Source organism: Lissotriton vulgaris, chromosome 6 (genome assembly GCF_964263255.1).
Source record: "Lissotriton vulgaris chromosome 6, aLisVul1.2, whole genome shotgun sequence".
NCBI lineage: Eukaryota > Metazoa > Chordata > Amphibia > Caudata > Salamandridae > Lissotriton > Lissotriton vulgaris.
The window spans coordinates 906,939,751-906,957,706 of NC_141694.1; the positions used below are offsets into that span (position 1 = coordinate 906,939,751).

Consider the following 17,956-nt stretch of genomic DNA (forward strand, 5'->3'; position numbering starts at 1 on the left):
GGGTGTCATCTGCGTATGACACAATGTTGAGTCCGTAGGTTCTGACGATGGGGGCGAGCAGAGCCATGTAGACGTTGAAGAGCGTAGGGCTGAGGGAGGACCCTTGGGGGACTCCGCAGGTGGTAGGTGTAGGGTCTGAGAGGAAAGGGGGGAGTCTGACCCGCTGCGTAATGCCAGAGAGGAAGGAGCGGATCCAGTCGAGGGCCTTGTCTTGGATCCCTGCATCGTGGAGTCTGCGTATTCTCCACAATACTTCCCATAACAAAGTATTTAGTCAATCAATTTACTCTGCCAACAAATCAAATGCTGCTGAATCATAGCACTTATTTTAGGTCTCAATCCATACACAAACCTATACACAAAGTGTCCCATATCCTTCTCTGTGATATTTTCTATACCACCATACTGTTTAAATACTTGAAGAAGCCTTTCATAATATGCATGCACTGATTCTTTCAATTCTTGAGTAGTCCTGTCAAATTTCACCTAACCTGTTTCAGAGAAATCTTTCTATTCAAGTACATATTGACCTGATTATATTTTTTCATAACCTCTTCTGAAGGTGCTCCTGTTTTTGGATCTCTTGAATATTCTTTTTCGGCCAATTGACAGCAATTTTAGACTCAACCCACAAATCTGCTGGAACTACAATATCTAAAAGACCTTCCAAATCAACCCACAAAACCTTTGAAACCTTTAAACATCTTTCTACATGTCTGTAATATTCAACAGGCTTTTCTCTCAACCTAGGAAAATAATTTGTAAATGACAATATGTCCTGTCTTGACCATGGAACATGCACACCACCTCCTGGTACCTCTCTCATTGGGTATGCATAACCGTTTCATCTGGTACGGACTCTTTTTCTGCTTCTCTTACAGGGTACAATGGTAAAGCAGCTTTCGCTGTCGCACTCACTTCATCCTTCTTTTAGCCCATCTTCCTTTAAAACTGTCTAACTCTCCCCAAGGTCTTAATGTGGAAATCAATTCTTTAATCTGCAATTGTCTTCCTGATGCATTCAGATTCTCCACATCTTTGTCTATGAAATCCTACCTGTATGTCTTTTGTAAAGCTTTAGACTTTTCAATATCAACTCCTCTATACATGTGTGCAACTTCAGCAAAAGTCTCATGCAAGCTTCTTGCTTTTCTAATAATATGTTTACACACAAATAACACATCTTCCTGATATTTATTCAGTCTTTCTGGACTAATTGTACTAGCAATCATTTCTGCCAAATCTCCTTTCATGTATTCACATCTATGTTTGCATCTTTATTTTGACCACTGCAAGCAGGAGCTATCTCTCTAATCCAATCATCTAATTCTTCTGGCTATAGACCTAATGATCTCTGTACATGTTCACACATTTTACTTTTTGATCTATTATGTGTCTGTGTATTCATTCTCCTTTCAACTTGCAACAATTTTAGGGTCAAGATTTAGAACTTATTTTGGTGTCTCATTCATCTGAAATATCAATCAATAGCTCAAATTCTCTTATTTATTCTCCCGTTTGTGCCACTATTTTCATTTATTGTACTTATCTCTCTGTAGTCTGTATGAGTATGTCCACTATTCCTCTCTGAAACAGTTAAGGCATGTACTCCAGTGAGTCCTTGCCCATCATTGTACACTGGAACTATTGGATCAATTGTCACTGGAACTGACAAAACATCCGGGTTCCTTATTGGTTTCATTCTCAGTACTTCTTCTCTATTTACTTTTTGAATCTGACTTACAACCTCAGGTGATCTATTTATTGGCTCTTCACTTTGAATTGACGGATCATTTGTTGAAACACTCGAAACACTTGTATTTGTATTAGTCTGTTCTTCTTGATATGGCGGAGGTCTATTCATCAATAATTCATTTTGGAAATCTTCATCAAACTCATCTATACTATTATTTATATTGGTATCCTTCTCTTGTGAATCAATATTTTTCTCTTTATTCTTTCCCCCTTCAGTCGTCTCAGCCTCTCTAAGTGGAAATATCCTAGGGCCCGATGTAGGTAAATCTCATTTACCAACTCTAGAGTACCGAATTTTACAGATTCGGTATTCTAGATTAGGTAAATGAGATGTAGGTAATAATTCAGTAATTTTTACTGAATCGGTATGATTCGGTAATTACCGAATCGGTATTTACCGATTCGGTAATTGCCATTGATTCCTATGGGCCTTGAGGCCCATAGGAATCAATGTCAATTACCGAATCGGTAAATACCGATTCGGTAAAATTACCAAATTGTCAAGGGGGACAGGGTGTCACTTTGACACCCTGTTGCACCCCTGATTCTGGCTTGTGTGCCATGTGACACCCATACATGCCCTTAGGGCATGTATGTGACCCACATGGCACAGGTGTACATGAACAGATGTGCATGTACACTGGAATTAGTTATTTACCACAAAATATTATTTTGTGGTAAATACCGAATCCTTAAGGGCCTGTGGCACTATTTTCAGTGCCACCTACATCTAGATTTACCGAATCAGTAAATTTACCGAATCGGTAAAATTTAAGGCCCCTACATCCTTCCAACAGCATCTCTTCACAATTTTTTCTGAGCATCTCTTTTTGCTTAAGAGTACCTACTCACTGTATTTCATACCTATGTTGTTGTCTGTCTCTTTCTCTTTTATATGCTTTGTAATCCCACTCTTACAGAGCTTCGCACAGCATAGGTCTCGGATTTGGACTTAAATGATTCATTCATCTCCTTAAATTCTCTACAATTTTAGTATTAAACGTATCATTTGCTGGAAAAGCCAAATTACCATCTTCTTCTGTATATTTCATCCAATTTTCTAACCAAGTACAAGTATCCCCTTTCTATCGCCATAATTGATGCAGGCATTCCTTCATGAGCCTTGGAAACTCCTTCTCTAAGTACTATTGGTTCATCTTTACTGAACAATGTTTTCAATTTTTAATTATTTTCATGTTTTCTTTTTAAATCTGTAAAGTTTGTAGTGGTAAATAAGTCTACAAACTCTCTTCCGTGTTATGTTTCTCTACTGCCAATGTTAGTTTACTCTGTCCAATCTCAGCGCAACTCACACCAACTAACCTATAGCAGTGCTGCACATTCTTACGTCAGTATTGCCCTGACCCTCCCTTTACAAAATCAGCATCAATGTCTTTTCAAGTCTTTGACTAACAAAACGAACAACTTAAACACAGCTCGTCTGCTCCACTAAAAGAAATACATAAGTATTTTCATGTACTCCAAGAAATGTATACACTCCAGCACAACCTCGACCAGCGAGCTTATGCCCTCTTACAAGTTGATATTTCTCAGGACTTCTCCAGTTGCACCTCTGATGTGACCCAGATAAACCTCCACTACTTCATTCAGCAAAGTTCCCTATGCAGTAACTTCCAGTTCGACGACCGCCTATTACCGCATTGACAGCAGACAACGCACATAAAGCTTAGTGTAGAATGCCACACTAAGACAGCCCTTAGGCTTATCCCGGGATCTCAGACCTACGACAGACCGGCTAATTCCATTTAGATTCAACAAACCTCAACATGACAAAGGTACAAACTCACATATATCATAAAACTGTTTGAGTCTGTCTTGTCTTGTCTTTAAACTCCGCCATTTCACTACCCAGTATTTTAGTCTAAACTCACTATCCGATGCAACTACCAAAAACTGATGCAGCGGAAGCATTGGGGGATTTTTGTTATGTCACTTATCCACACCAACCACTACATACTAATTGGAAACGTAACTCTAATGACGGGCCAACAAGTCACTATTACTCAGTTAGCAATATCAAAGGTCCTCCGATGAAACTTTGGTAGAGCTAAAAGGGACTAAATAATGAAAGACGGAATGCCATTTCTCCACGAGGACCTACAATGAAGAAATTGGCTACACATTTGTCATTAACATGTCCAAATAACTTTGAAAACTCAGAAATAAAGACAAACACTATTCTCTTCTATTTAGGTTTTTCTAGTTATTTAATAATATGAATGGTCAAACACAATTACAAATTAGAATGTCATTAGTTGGTTCTCAAACAAATACAGATTATATTCACAATAATCATAACAGCTCATTTATGAAGACATCAGAACATCAGATAAAGACGAGGGAGAGAAAAACGTTAGCGAAAAACAGTTTACTTACGTAACGGAAATACTAATGCACAGCGTGCAATCAATCTGAAAATCTAACCCCACTGCCGTTAGGCAATAGCAGCATCACCGGCCGATGATATGCAAAGTCTCTAGGAAAATCCCTTAAAATTAGCAGGTTTCGCCACCAGAAAATCAGGAATCAGCACAGCATTCAGCATGCCACGAATGCAGGGATAGGTCACCAATCTTGTGAACAAGCTGAGGATCACTATCCCATAGGAATCATTATAATATGCTACTTCCTTTCTTCTGTTAATATGTTGCATTTCTCTCTTCAGCAAGTCTCTCAATTGGTTATTCACGATGGGTTGACAGTCTACTGACAGGGACTTCACTACTATTTTCTACACACCCTTTTTGGCTAAATATTGTATAACTTTCTAGAGAGGAAGATGAAGAAAACCTAGCTACAAATGTATTTAAAAGTTGAAATAGTTACATTCATGTCATCTACAACCCTCGCCTAGACAGGAAAGAACTCTAAGGACTTATTCAGAAAAAGGCAAAATATCTGTACTCTAAGGAAGCATTTGTAATATTTGAAGGACAGGCGAATGGAAAAGCACTATCTCTAACAATTCTAAGGCCTACATTATTTTAACAAAACAGAGAATAATTACTAAAAAGCCTACATTATACTTTCACGAATAATAAATCATTTTCTCTGTCTTTTTATTTTCTGCAGTTAGGAAGACAGAATAACATCAGTTAGCATTATTCTAATTATTTTGCCTAAGAAAATCATGTTGTCATGCCTTATGCACATTTCACACGTTGTACACTCTAGTATTATATATTAGTCATTCCACACGTATTATTAAAGCATGCATTAGGGTGAATTTCATCAAGCACATTTTATTTACAAAAATCGTGCTCCATCAAGGGCTGAAGGTTTCTGCTATTTTGAAATGAGAGTTCCAGAGTAATTTTACAGCGATGTGAAGAGGAAGTGCTCCAAAAGGAGAATGGCATAGGGTGCGAAAATAGCCAAAACTGGGTAGGTACAATTTTCAATCACTGGCTATTGCACAGGATAATACCAGCACCTCGCCACCATCTTCTCAGATCATTCCTGAGGACAGTGGTCTTGATTAAAGAAAGAGGACCTATGCTGGAAGAAGAGGACTCAATGACCCGTAACACCACTTGGCACCCACAGTTGTGTCTTGCTCTTAAAGGCTGAAATGGTTTGCCCTCTTTATTTTTCTAGACACTTTCGACTTAGAACTGTGGTAACATTGATATGATTTTTATGCTGATGGTGTCTTTTATTCTCTATTTGTTTTATTTTTCTAAGCTGAGTTTGGAACTTTATGGTAATATTTAAGGTTGTTAGTACCACTTAAACTTAATGCACAATTCTCCAAGTGTTGCTTGCTGCTTGTATCACTATTACCATAGATTTCTTAAGAATTGTCTTTTGGATAACCAGTTTGTGTGTTAGTTTGTAGGGGGGTGCCCCTCCTAAATTAATGACATCTGGCCTATCCTTTTAATAAAGTCCACTTCTGTGGCCAAAAGATGAACATTGCATTGTCTAGTACAATATGACTTTCATGTCAGTCTAAAAACACAACAAAAACAAAACATTTTAAATGTTTTTCAGTTTATACAAATCACAGCATCAAACCACTTAGATGTACATGGGCATACTACAGTCTAGCTTTAAAAATCTTGCAATTCTTTTTTTAGGTTTTGCCTCTAGACAGCCGTCTGTAGTCAGAGACCTACACTCTACAATGCTTAGGGTAAGCTTTGGTTTATCCATACGCACCTGACTAGATGGCTATATTGCCTATCACGGCTTGATGCCTCTCATTAGATGACTTTCCTTTCAATTCTTGTTTTTGTCTTGTTCCTCGAGCATAGCTTCTTTATCATAATTATCATTGGATGACTTCCATTCCTGACAATAGGGAACTATGGTATTCATTTGTATCTTAGCACCTGGACGTACATGGCTTTTCTCGCTCTCTTCACATCTGCTCACAATCCTTCTGCAGCTCCTCGTTCATTGTTCCTCAATTCCTGTTTCATTAGCTTTTTTAAAAGTATTTATATTCATTCATAATTGCTTTTAGGACTACCCAACAGCTGCACACTGCTTCTTTTCAGCTCATGCCCCACTTTGGTCATTGCTCATCTATCCACTTCCTGTCCCTCCCAAGTCCCTCACTTGCATCTACCTAATGGAACAAGCATTGACATAACCAATAGTCCAGTGATTGTGTTTTAAAACAAGACCAAAAGGCTTTGCCAATGCTGGTTTCCTATATGAAGATATTTTTTTCTTAGAAGAGAAATACTGATCAGAACTAAAGTGAATGCTGTGATGAAGTACTTCTAAGTAGCGCAAAGGAAGAAGACACATATATACAATTAAACTACATTTAGTGTTCGTTACCGTTCATTCTGTTCCTCTGGAGCAACATTCATATATGCCACAATCTGTTTCTCCAGGTAGCTGTCAATTTTCTCTTCCGTTGAGGCAGGTGAAGCAAAAAGGTCTTCGACTGCATGACTGAAGAACATGGACTCATATTTTCCATCAAACAGCAATTGCAGCAAGGATTCACTTTCTGTGAATGAAAGTGACCAGGATGAGATCGCAAAAGAGAAAGGCATACACCACTTGTTTAACATGTGTGACCAAACTGTAATCAAAAGGACACAACAATGTTTCAAATTATCATACAACACAAAATGACACATTTAGTCAGGTTTGTTCACACGGCAATAGTTTTAACTGTACGAGAGAACGTCACTGTTTGCAAGTTATGTTCAGATATCAGTCGTCTCTCTAAAGAGGAAAAAAATCAAATCCATACCAAAATCCCCCCAAAAAACACAGTTGGATGCAATCCATCGACAAAAACACGATCAAAGAGTAAATACAAATTTATTAGAGAAAGTGAGTGTAGTAACATCCTCACTGCAACCATGAAGGGAAAGCTGTACTTCCAAAAAAATAGGCACACTGATCAATGTGTTTTATTTAAAAAAAAAAAGTCTGTGTGTAACCAGCATGGGGCTCACAGAAGTTTCAACTTCAAGCTCAATCAGTGACTCACTGGAAATGAATGAAGGACCATTTTATTTTTCTCATTCCCATAATTTTAAAGCCCATGTCTAACTTGAGGTATGTGCAATTTTAACAGATAATACAATTCGAAATTCTGCTTGGAACGTAAACACCTGGACAGGCACAGGCACATTGCACCCTAGGGTACTAGCCAGTAAACCTGCTCAAACTATCTTGCAAACTAAAGATCCTGAACATACTATTGTTTATCCTCACCGAGTCCTTATGGTGGATTTAATAGTACCTTGACACATAACATGTATGCTATAACAGACATAAAATGTATACTTCGTTTCAAGACCTCAGTGATGCAACTAAGAAGAACAACTGATTTTGCTTTCGCCAAATGTTTGTGTTTGATTATCAAAATCGGTTTGTCCGCAAAGGAAACACCATTTCTGTTTGAGATACTAGCTCAGATAACTTCTATTCACTATCCCAGTGGCTGAAACAGGTCATGTGTGTTTCAAATCTGAGATGGGAAAGGTGAACTGAAATAAATCAGAATACAACCAAGAAGAGTACTTATTTAATTGTTTGCTTTGCACAGGTCAAACAGCGTGTTCAGGTCTGCAGCAAATCCAATTTTCAAGTACAGCAAGTATACAGCCAAAGAAGTATCGTGCTTGGTTAGTGGCACAGTGGCCATGGATGAAGAACCACTTCTATTTCTACAGAGTTAAAGACTCCAATCTTCAATCCAGCCTGAAATCTGAGATATCAGCAATTTTAAGGTACAATTCAGATTCAAAATAAGGATATTTAGAAATTAATGCTATAACAATTAAGTTGCGCCTTAGTTCTTTTTAAGATTTATATTATATGGTTCTGTCTCACTCTCCCTCTTGGTTGAAAAACACTGTTTACATACTCGAGAAGTCCTATTAGCAATCACTACAGTTATATAACGCAATCTACAATATATCTGATCTCTACTAGGCATGGGCGGTGAACTTTGCTGCGTTTGCGAAGTTTTCTGCACTCCACGGAGCTTGCAGAGTGTAGAAAACTCCGCTTCGCGATGTGCAGCTGAGTTTTTTTCCCGCTCACGATCCCAAACGGTAAGCTTGCGATCATGATTGGTAAGTTCGCGAGCTGCAGCTCGGATAGACTTTCTACCCGAGCGGCAGGAATACTAGCACAAACTGCAGTTCGCACTGCACTCCGCCACACACGGAACTTCGCTGAGTTTTTTTGTAACTTCGCGGAGTTCCGCGTAGCAAAACTCTGCGAACTACGGCCAGGCCTGATCTCTACGCACCACATGCACAGGCAGGTGATGTAGCAAAACAGAGTACAGACAAAGGTATCGCACACCAAACGTTTATTCAGGAATAATTAAAAGTAGTCCAAGAATGGATGAGAAAGTAGCTAGTTCTAAAGCAGTTTTGTTAACCACACATACAGTATGGTCCTCCAATTACTTTGCAGGCAGTACATCGGGTAAATCTAGCTTCATAAACATCAGGAGTCTCTACATCACATCAGCAGTTAAATAGCAGGCGAGTAGAAGTATTACTTACACACACAAGTGAAAAAAAATGAAAAAATTAAGAACATAGGTTGCATAAATCTATACATTTTTATTAACAAATAAGAAATTAAAGCTAAAATAAAAAATGTCTCAGGACTCGAAAATTCCACTCGACCGCTCGCATAGTCGAGCTAAATTTAATACGGTCGAGTTGTTTTTAGGTCCTACTCGCCCTTTCTGGCGAGTAGGAAAACAAACCAACTTTTGTCCTCTGTCTGAGAAAACGGAGCAAATGTGACAAGAGAATAAGATTTAAAGGCATTTTTATTGCTCACAAAGTTAATGATCAATAAAGATCCCTTTAAATCGTATTATCTTGTCACATTTGCTCGACGGAGGTCAAGTAGGTTGCAGTTAGGTCGAGGACATTTTGTAAGGTACTAGTCCTACAGGCCTAGTACCATTTTTTTGATTTTTCGAGCCCTGCTGTCTACGGTTGAAGTAAAAATAAAAAACATGGAGGGGAACATAGAAAAAATATATACATACACCGGACTTCCAAGCTGTCACTGGGGTGCTTGGGTGGAGAGTTGCAGCCCGTTTTCTTTCATCAGCTGGGGTCGCCGCCTGCCTCCCGCTGTCCGCTCCCGCTTCCACCTGGGGAAGCGCAGACAGCCGTGCAGAGTGCAGGTTAGGGGACTGCAATTACCAGCAGCCCACGGAGCCCACGGGAACCACGTGACAACAATACAGCGCCAGGAGGCGCATAAAATTACCGTCAGCCCTGCCGAGCGGGGGGAACTTTCACCGGACTTCCAAGCTGTCACTGGGGTGCTTGGGTGGAGAGTTGCAGCCCGTTTTCTTTCATCAGCTGGGGTCGCCGCCTGCCTCCCGCTGTCCACTCCCGCTTCCACCTGGGGAAGCGCAGACAGCCGTGCAGAGTGCAGGTTAGGGGACTGCAATTACCAGCAGCCCACGGAGCCCACGGGAACCACGTGACAACAATACAGCGCCAGGAGGCGCATAAAATTACCGTCAGCCCTGCCGAGCGGGGGGAACTTTCACCGGACTTCCAAGCTGTCACTGGGGTGCTTGGGTGGAGAGTTGCAGCCCGTTTTCTTTCATCAGCTGGGGTCGCCGCCTGCCTCCCGCTGTCCGCTCCCGCTTCCACCTGGGGAAGCGCAGACAGCCGTGCAGAGTGCAGGTTAGGGGACTGCAATTACCAGCAGCCCACGGAGCCCACGGGAACCACGTGACAACAATACAGCGCCAGGAGGCGCATAAAATTACCGTCAGCCCTCCCTCGCGGGACGCGAGCGGGACGCCGGGCTAAGCCCTCCGAGGCCTGTGGAGGCCGGGACGGGCCACCCCGCTTGTTTCCATCACAGAGTGAGGTATCGTGCCTAAATATTATTCGGTGTTTTGTCTGGCATTCCTTTAGTCTATTACCAACACGATGTCCATATGGGAGGAACTCAACGCCCTTTGCGGTACTAAGTACGCCCCTGATCTTATAACCTCCCCAACTGTGGATTCTTTTTGTCTTAATGCGAATAGCCTCGCTGACAAACCTCATAGCCAAGTAAATGCTGCGCCCCTGGGTTCCTACAATAGATGGAAGCATGACATCGAAACTAACTTTGGGAACAACACAGGTATACCATCACTTGCTAATCCAATAGCATTTATTGAGGACCCGGCCGCGGACATACCAGAGGATCCTCTTTTGTCTCCCAACACGACTTTATTGGCCAAAATAGAGCAATTGCTGGTTGCTACTATCTCTCCCTTGGTCACTAAAATGAATGATTTAGGGGAAAGGCTGACCAATATTGAGTCAGCAATAAGAAAGCTCCTGCTTCCAACTACCATTATGGCCACATGCGTCTGTCCTAACCCTACCACCGCCCCCGAAACGTATAAATCTGGCAATGGGGCCATCCAAATACAGTCATTACGCACACCTATTCAAATAGGCCCCAAAGTATCTGTTAAACCTGCACCAAAAACCCACACAGAATGCCACATATCAACCTGCCCCCTGAGGCCGCCCCGTATGTCTCTGTCCTCTCTGGGGTCCCTGCCCTCACTCAGGGAACACGCGAATCCCAGCAGGATTTGTTAAATAAGGCCACCTATTGGCTAAATAAGAATAGACCGTTGCCGCCAGGGCTAGACGGGGGTATCTTGAGTGTCAGGAGGGTGGGATGGTTAGGGACGCTGCCCAAATGCATTGCTGGGGATTTGGTACTTATTAAATTTAAAAATAACAATGTTGCCCCCTTTTTACGAGTTTGTACCCCCAATGAAAGTGAAAGACAAGGCACAATTCGCATTTGGGATCTACATGATTTTTATCCGAGCTCCCCTCACATTACATAGGATAAACTCTTAAGTTTTTTAATGGTAACTGAATTTTGCACAATAATTGTTGAATGATGGCTTTTTATTGTGTCTATGAAATGAAATGTCTATGGTTTTTCTGTATTGTCGATGCTTTCATGATTTTTTTTTAAAAATCGAATAAAGCTTATTACTACTACTATATACATACATAGGTATGTAATGTACTTATATATGTGTGTGTTTGTGTATATGTGGGTGTGTGGATATATATCAATTAAAAACACAAAGTGGCATTATGCACGATGCTCTTATAGTAAGGATTCAGAGAGATGGGGATTCCTCTTATTTTTGATTGCCAATAACTTTGCCACCGTTTGACGAATCTCCAAGAAATGTGGGGCAAAAAGAAATAAGGGAGGAAGGTACCAAAACAAGTTTTTCCACCGATGCCTTTTCCACAGACTTTTTAAACGGGTATAGCTGCAAAATGGATAGACAGATTTTCATAAAATTTGGCAGGAATATAGATTGTGGTGTAGAAGGTGTCGTTTTGTTATTAGATCTAAATTGATTCAGTAGTTTTTTACATAATAATGGACAAAAACGTACCGTTATATTGGGCCGCGGCATTCCGCGCTACATGGCAATAGCAAAACACAATAGGATTGGTTAGTAAAGCCCTTGCTAAATGAAAAGGCAGCCATATTATTTAGACCACACTTTGCCTGTTCTGTGTTTGTATATGAAAAAAACAGTTATTACTCTAGTTTTAATGTAGAGGAAGAAATGAGGCAGTTTAGCAAACTGTAGAGGTAAGAAAAAGTAGTTTTTCGAATTACACATTTTAAAAAAAAAATTACAAAGTACTACAATACTCTCATGAACGCATCTAGAAAGTACTGCAGTACATACTAAAATGTTTTAAAAATAATTCATAAATGACAAAATACAATTTGACAAAATATAGGATGGCTCTTTAAAGAGCCTTTCTTGTTTTTTTAACTAAATATCTTTGTCAAGCTAAGTGTTTAGGTTTACAAAATGTACACCATTAGGATGATACAGTGTGCACTGGAATATTTTATACTCAATAAAAAAATGTAAGGTATTTTATGATCTCAAAGAAATGCATAGCCTGCCTTCTTGACAAGTCTTCAAGTCTTTTCAAACTTAGCAACATTAAGATTAGACCACTTCCACCTTTGTCTTTATATTTGAGAACATAAAATGTGTGTCCGGAAACATAGACTTTAAGATGGAAAATGTCTCCTTCATCTCAATTTCCAGTATAATTCCAGTTAAGTGCCACCACAGTGGATAACCATAATGTGGGGGAGGGGGGTGCTAGAGGGCGCACAGCAAGATGGCCGCACTGCTGTGAGGCTCTGCTTGACCAGGTCAATATCCGACATTTATCCGCTGCATCATACCACATAAATGACATCCAGAGTGCTGTGAGGATTTTGTGGTTACTGCTGCTCCTCTGGGTGTGCCTACCTGTCTCGGAATCGCCCTCTGACCATACAAGCTGCGGCGTTGCACTCTGCCTCATGGCTGGGTCCGAAATGGCGGCCTCTGAGACCTGGTAGGCCGTGGGACGGAGGAGTGACCTCAACAACTGCGGCATCGTGTGGAGCGCTGTCAGGATGCTACCGCCTGTGGTACCGGTGGGGCCACTGCTGCGATCCCTCGGCGGTGGCTGGGACAGGTGCGGCAACATCGGGACCCGCCTGATCTACGGAGGGCCTCCTGGCGAGCTGGTGAGCGGTGTGGGCGGCTCGGCCTATGGGACCTCTGGGCTGCGACTGGGAGCTGCGGCGGTCTACATCTACGAGCCTGTTGTGTGCCCTCAAGTGGGCTGCTGCGGAGTGGTGCGACAGCGGAGGCCCCCGGCGCGGTTCTGCGGCGGTGGCGGCTGCTGCTGGGAGAGTCCGGACCTCCATCTCCGGACCTTAGGTGACACAGTGGGACCCCTGAGGCTCTGGTGGTGGTGCCCGTTGGCGCCGGACGCAGTGAGTGGGGCGGCATCTCTCGGGGCTCAAGCCTGCGGTGTTGGGGTTGTGCTCAGGCTTGAGGCTGCTCCCGTCTTGCTGTGTCAGGTGCGGGGCTGTTGCCGGGGCTGGGGGTAGCTACCGATTTGCCGCCAACTGGCTGCACACTATGTAAATGCAATTCCCTCTACTGCGGTGTGGTGGGACGATACTGCAGCCGGAGGGCCCGCCATACCAGGAGACTTTTGTTGCATATTAACACTACGCGGGGCCCTGAGCCTGGCGGTGAATATTGGGTGCTGCATTAGTGGTGCTCAACAATATACTGTTGCTGACACTGGCTGTGGGGGCTGTGATTACGGATTCTGGTCTGCTGGAAGTCGATTGCTGCAAGCTTATCCGGTAGTGGCCCATAGTGAGTACTGACTGCTGCAATCCCTAACTTCGTGCATAGTGTCTGCTTACAGCTTTGGCAGTAGGGTCTCCCCTCATTTGAGTGTCCTGCTACAACCAAGTGACGTCTTGGGCTACATGGCTGCTTGCATGATGTTGCTGACTGGCTAACTGGGGAGCTACATTTGGGCCTCTGAAACTCCTCTGCCTGCAACTGCCAGCTGACCGGGAGTAATGGGGCACCTTGACTCCCTGTGTTGCATTGATACCCCATTGCATTGCGTGTGTGGATCCACTCCACGCCTCTCATTGCCGCCCGTGGTGTGCTTTGCGACGATAGGAAGGACGGACAGGCACCAGACCAAGCTCTCCTTTGAGGCCAAGAGGGTGCCCAAGACGCCGCAAAAAGCAGCCTCGGATTCGGAAGCGGACACTGCGTCAGAGAGCTCGCCCACGCTGGAGGCTATGCTGGTGGCCATGCAACGGACATTGCAGTCGATAGAGGGGGCAATGGCTACTGTTAATATTCGACTGGAGCATATGTCTTCGCAACTTGAAAAACAGTCCGCACGCATGGGAGAGGTGGAGCAGACGGTCTCGGCTGCGGAGGATGGTTTAACTACAGTTACGGATAAAACTCTGAATATGGAAAAGGTGCTGTCTGTAATCCAAGCCAAGAATGAGGAGTTGGAGCCTCGGTCCCGGCGCAATAACATACGCGTCACGGGACTGCCGGAATCCACCAACGTGGGTAAAATGGAATCCTATATGGATCACCTCATCACCTACATCTTTGGCACTGACTTGTCCAATATGTTTATTATTGAACATGCCCACCGCTCCTTAGCTGCTAGACCTGTCTCTGGGGCGCCACCGCGCCCTATAATAGCTAGGGTTTTAAATTACAGGGACCGCGACACAATCCTTTGACTGGCCAGGGAAAAGGGCACCATTGAGCATCAGGGAAATACGCTCGCATTTTTCCCGGATTTCACCGTAACTGTCCAGGTGGCACAGAGGGAGTTTGGAGCGGTGAAACAGTTTCTGCGCAACGAGGGGGTGCCATACGCCATATTTATATCCCGCCCGGCTGCGAATTGGTGATATGGCCGATAACAAGATTTTCGCCTCCCCGAAGGCTGCGATGGACTTCGCTAGAAAGATGAAACGCAAGAAACGTGACTCAACTGCGATGCCTGATGAGGAGGGGCTGGATGAGGCGGAGTGCTAGACGGAGTACTGTGGTGACCATGAGGGTTTCCTGGACATTTGACTATTGTCATGTTATAGGTTCCATTTTTGAATATTAAGTCATGTAGCTGCGTTTGGGGGTAGACACTGTTGGCTTGTTTCTTTATTCATATACTGGGTCGCACTATTGAACATGGATGGCGGGAGCTGTGGCTGATATGGTTGGACACTGGTTGCCTTGCCTATTCTGCTGGATCCTGATCGTGCTGGTGCTTGTTTCTATGAAGGGTGGGTCTCTTGCAATTCAGCTAATGCCACATATGTTTTTATGCTTGAGACATCTGCACCCCTAAATGTTGCACAACTTGATGAAGTAACTAATGGGGTGTTGGGGCGACCCCTTTTATTCCCTCCTGATGCACTCTCTGGGTGGATATACTGGGGACATGTTGGACGTTATACAATAGCCCTTGTGCGAGGTATGATGCACAGCATCGTTATGTATGCTCGGTCAACTCCTACTCAGTGGGAGTGTTCTGTCTCGGCTCCCCCACATATGGGTGTACCCCGACATTGTTTTGCTAGGTTGGGTGGGGGAGCGGGGATACTGGGTGAGCTGGGGGAGCTTTGGCATGTTGGGGGAGCTGAAGTGGGAGGGGGTATGGGACGTTTGGGAGGGATGGGGGAGGTAGGTTGGTTAGGGGGTGGTGGGGTGGGGGGTGGGGGTTGGTCGGGATCTTTTTTTGCACAAGATGATATGTTGAGGGTATGGGGGAGCAGGGGGGTTGTATGGGAGCAGTTCTGGTTGTACAGTTGTGTGGAGTGTGATACTGATCATTCCTCTCTTGGCTTTGCTGATGGGCTTGCTGCCTCACTATGTTGCCTGCTATTATGCTTTGCTCTGTGATGGCTGGGGATGGTAAGCTTACATGTATTACTTGGAACATCCGAGGACTCAACAATCCGAAAAAAACTAGACAGGTGCTGGCCTACTTAGATCGTCACAATGTTCAGGTTGCATTCTTGCAAGAAAAGCACCTAACCGACCGCTCTGCATCCTGTGGGGCTAAGAAATGGGCTGGGGTGCGGATTGCATCCTCTTACTCTTCATATGCAAGGGGGGTCATGGTGTTGATTAAAAAAGGTGTCCCATTTGTGAGTACTTATGAAGAGGTTGATGCAGGTGGCAGATATATCATAGTGCAGGGGAGACTCTGTGGCACACATTACCATGGTTAACGCCTATGGCCCTAACATAGATGATCCGGAGTTTTACAAAATACTGTGGAACAAAGTCTATGCTCTGCCAGTCTCTGCGATTCTCTGTGGGGGGGGATTATAATGTTGTATTAGACATAGGCATGGATAGACACTCTCAAGCTGGTGCACGTGTCAAGAAAGCGACGCAGGTTATGCGAGATGGTATGTGTGACTTGGGACTGGTTGATGTGTGGAGGTTGCAGCACCCTGGGGTGAAGGAGGGGACATGTTACACATACGTGCATAACACATTGTCTCGCCTGGATTATTGGTTGGCAACGCAAGATGTCACAGCTTGGATATCGCGAGTTTTACACCGACCTCGCACACTGTCGGACCATGCCCCTGTGCTCCTTGACATGCACATTCCCACCTATGCTCCAGCCCCCTTTCGATGGCGTTTGCAATCCTCGGATCTGTTGGATCCAGTGTTTAAGGAAGGTGTTAGGGAGGCTATAGAGCACTACTTTGACGAAAATGCTGGGTCTGTGCAAAGCGCAGGGGTCGTCTGGAAGGCATTTAAAGTGACCATAAGAGGGGCCTGCATAGATCTGCAAGCAGGGGTCCTTAAGTCGCTGCGGGACTCTATGGTACGACTGGAACGTGAGCTGTCTCAGCTTGAGCGGCAATACGAAGAAGCGCCTGCGGCGGCCACTTTAGCTGCCATACGGCTGCAAGTGAAGGAATACAATGAATTGGCTGAGCAGGAAGTACAGCATTTAGCTCGTAGAAGCAAAGCTCGGTACTATGGAGAGGGAGGTAGACCGTGGCGGGCATTGGCTGAGCGACTCAAAGAACCATGGGCTAGGTACTGTGAGGTGAAAGTACTTACGGAAGATGACAGGTCTATAACAGGTGCTACGGATATATTGGGGCACTTTGTTAAATATTATAAGACAATGTATGGGAGCGGGGTAACGGCTGGTGAAGACGAGATTGCACGATACCTAGATGATGTGGCCTTGGTCTGGCTATCTAAAGTGCAACAAGAGTTTCTGATGCACCACATCACTGCGGAGGAAATTAGAGCGGCCATCGCGGCGCTGCCAAATGGAAAGGCTGCGGGAACAGACGGCCTGCCGTCTGAATTTTATAAGGAGTACACAGATTTATTATTACCGCACTTAGCTGCTATGTACACGGAGGCCTTTGAACAGCAACGGTTGCCTGATACACTCCGGGATGCGCTGCTGGTTGCATTGCTGAAACCGGGCAAGCCACCGGATTAATGGAAGTCATATAGGCCATTATCGTTAATGAATACTGATGTTAAAATACTCGCGAAAGTGCTTGCAACGCGACTGCGTCTACTGCTTACTGTTATGGTCCTCCCGGACCAGTCGGGTTTCATTCCTACACGCTCCACAACACACAATTTGAGGGCTTTATTTGCGGTGTTACATCTTCTGAAGCCCGACCTACCAGCGGTGGCAGTTTTATTAGATGCCGCTAAGGCGTTCGATTCGATAGCATGGACATATATGTTCGCTGTCCTACACCGTATGGGGGTGCCTTATTTCTTTACCAGCTGGAAACAACTGCTATACACAGACCCAATGGCCCGCGTGCGGGTCAACGGGCATGTCTCGGAGTGCTTTCCAATTTGTAGGGGCACTCGGCAGGGGTGCCCGCTTTCACCCCTGCTATTTGCACTTGTGCTAGAGCCCCTTGCGTGTGTGCTACGACAGAGACATGCCGAATCAGCCTTGCAGTTTTATCAAAGACCGTTGTCTGTATCAATGTATGTGGACGATATGGTCTTGTATATTAGGGAACCAGAGCAGCGCCTCGAGCAAGTCATACGAGAATACATTCGATTTGAGTGGTATTCAGGCCTGTCCATCAATAGGGGTAAGTCTGTGATTCTCCCCCTCACGCGGTGCACGGTACAGTTTGTGCTGAATTACCCCTTGGAATGGGCCTCTGAACCTGTGCGATATCTCGGTATCTGGATGCACCAGGAACCGCAAGAAGTTATCAGGGCTAACTATGGGGTGGCAGTGTCTCTAAACTCAAAGATCAGGTGGCTCGTTGGATACGGCTGCCGCTGACATTT

The 17,956-nt window shown here is 44.1% G+C and overlaps 1 protein-coding gene across 1 annotated transcript in view; it reads right to left on the reverse strand.

Annotated features, from left to right (window-relative positions):
* The window catches only part of TTC27 (tetratricopeptide repeat domain 27), a 1,875,723-nt gene that overhangs the window by 1,659,258 nt on the left and 198,509 nt on the right, over positions 1-17,956 (reverse strand). Inside the window, exon 2 of the mRNA XM_086926895.1 lies at positions 6,568-6,742. Within this exon, the coding sequence (XP_086783021.1) occupies positions 6,568-6,742 (175 nt within the window). The remainder of the gene's footprint in view (positions 1-6,567; positions 6,743-17,956) is intronic.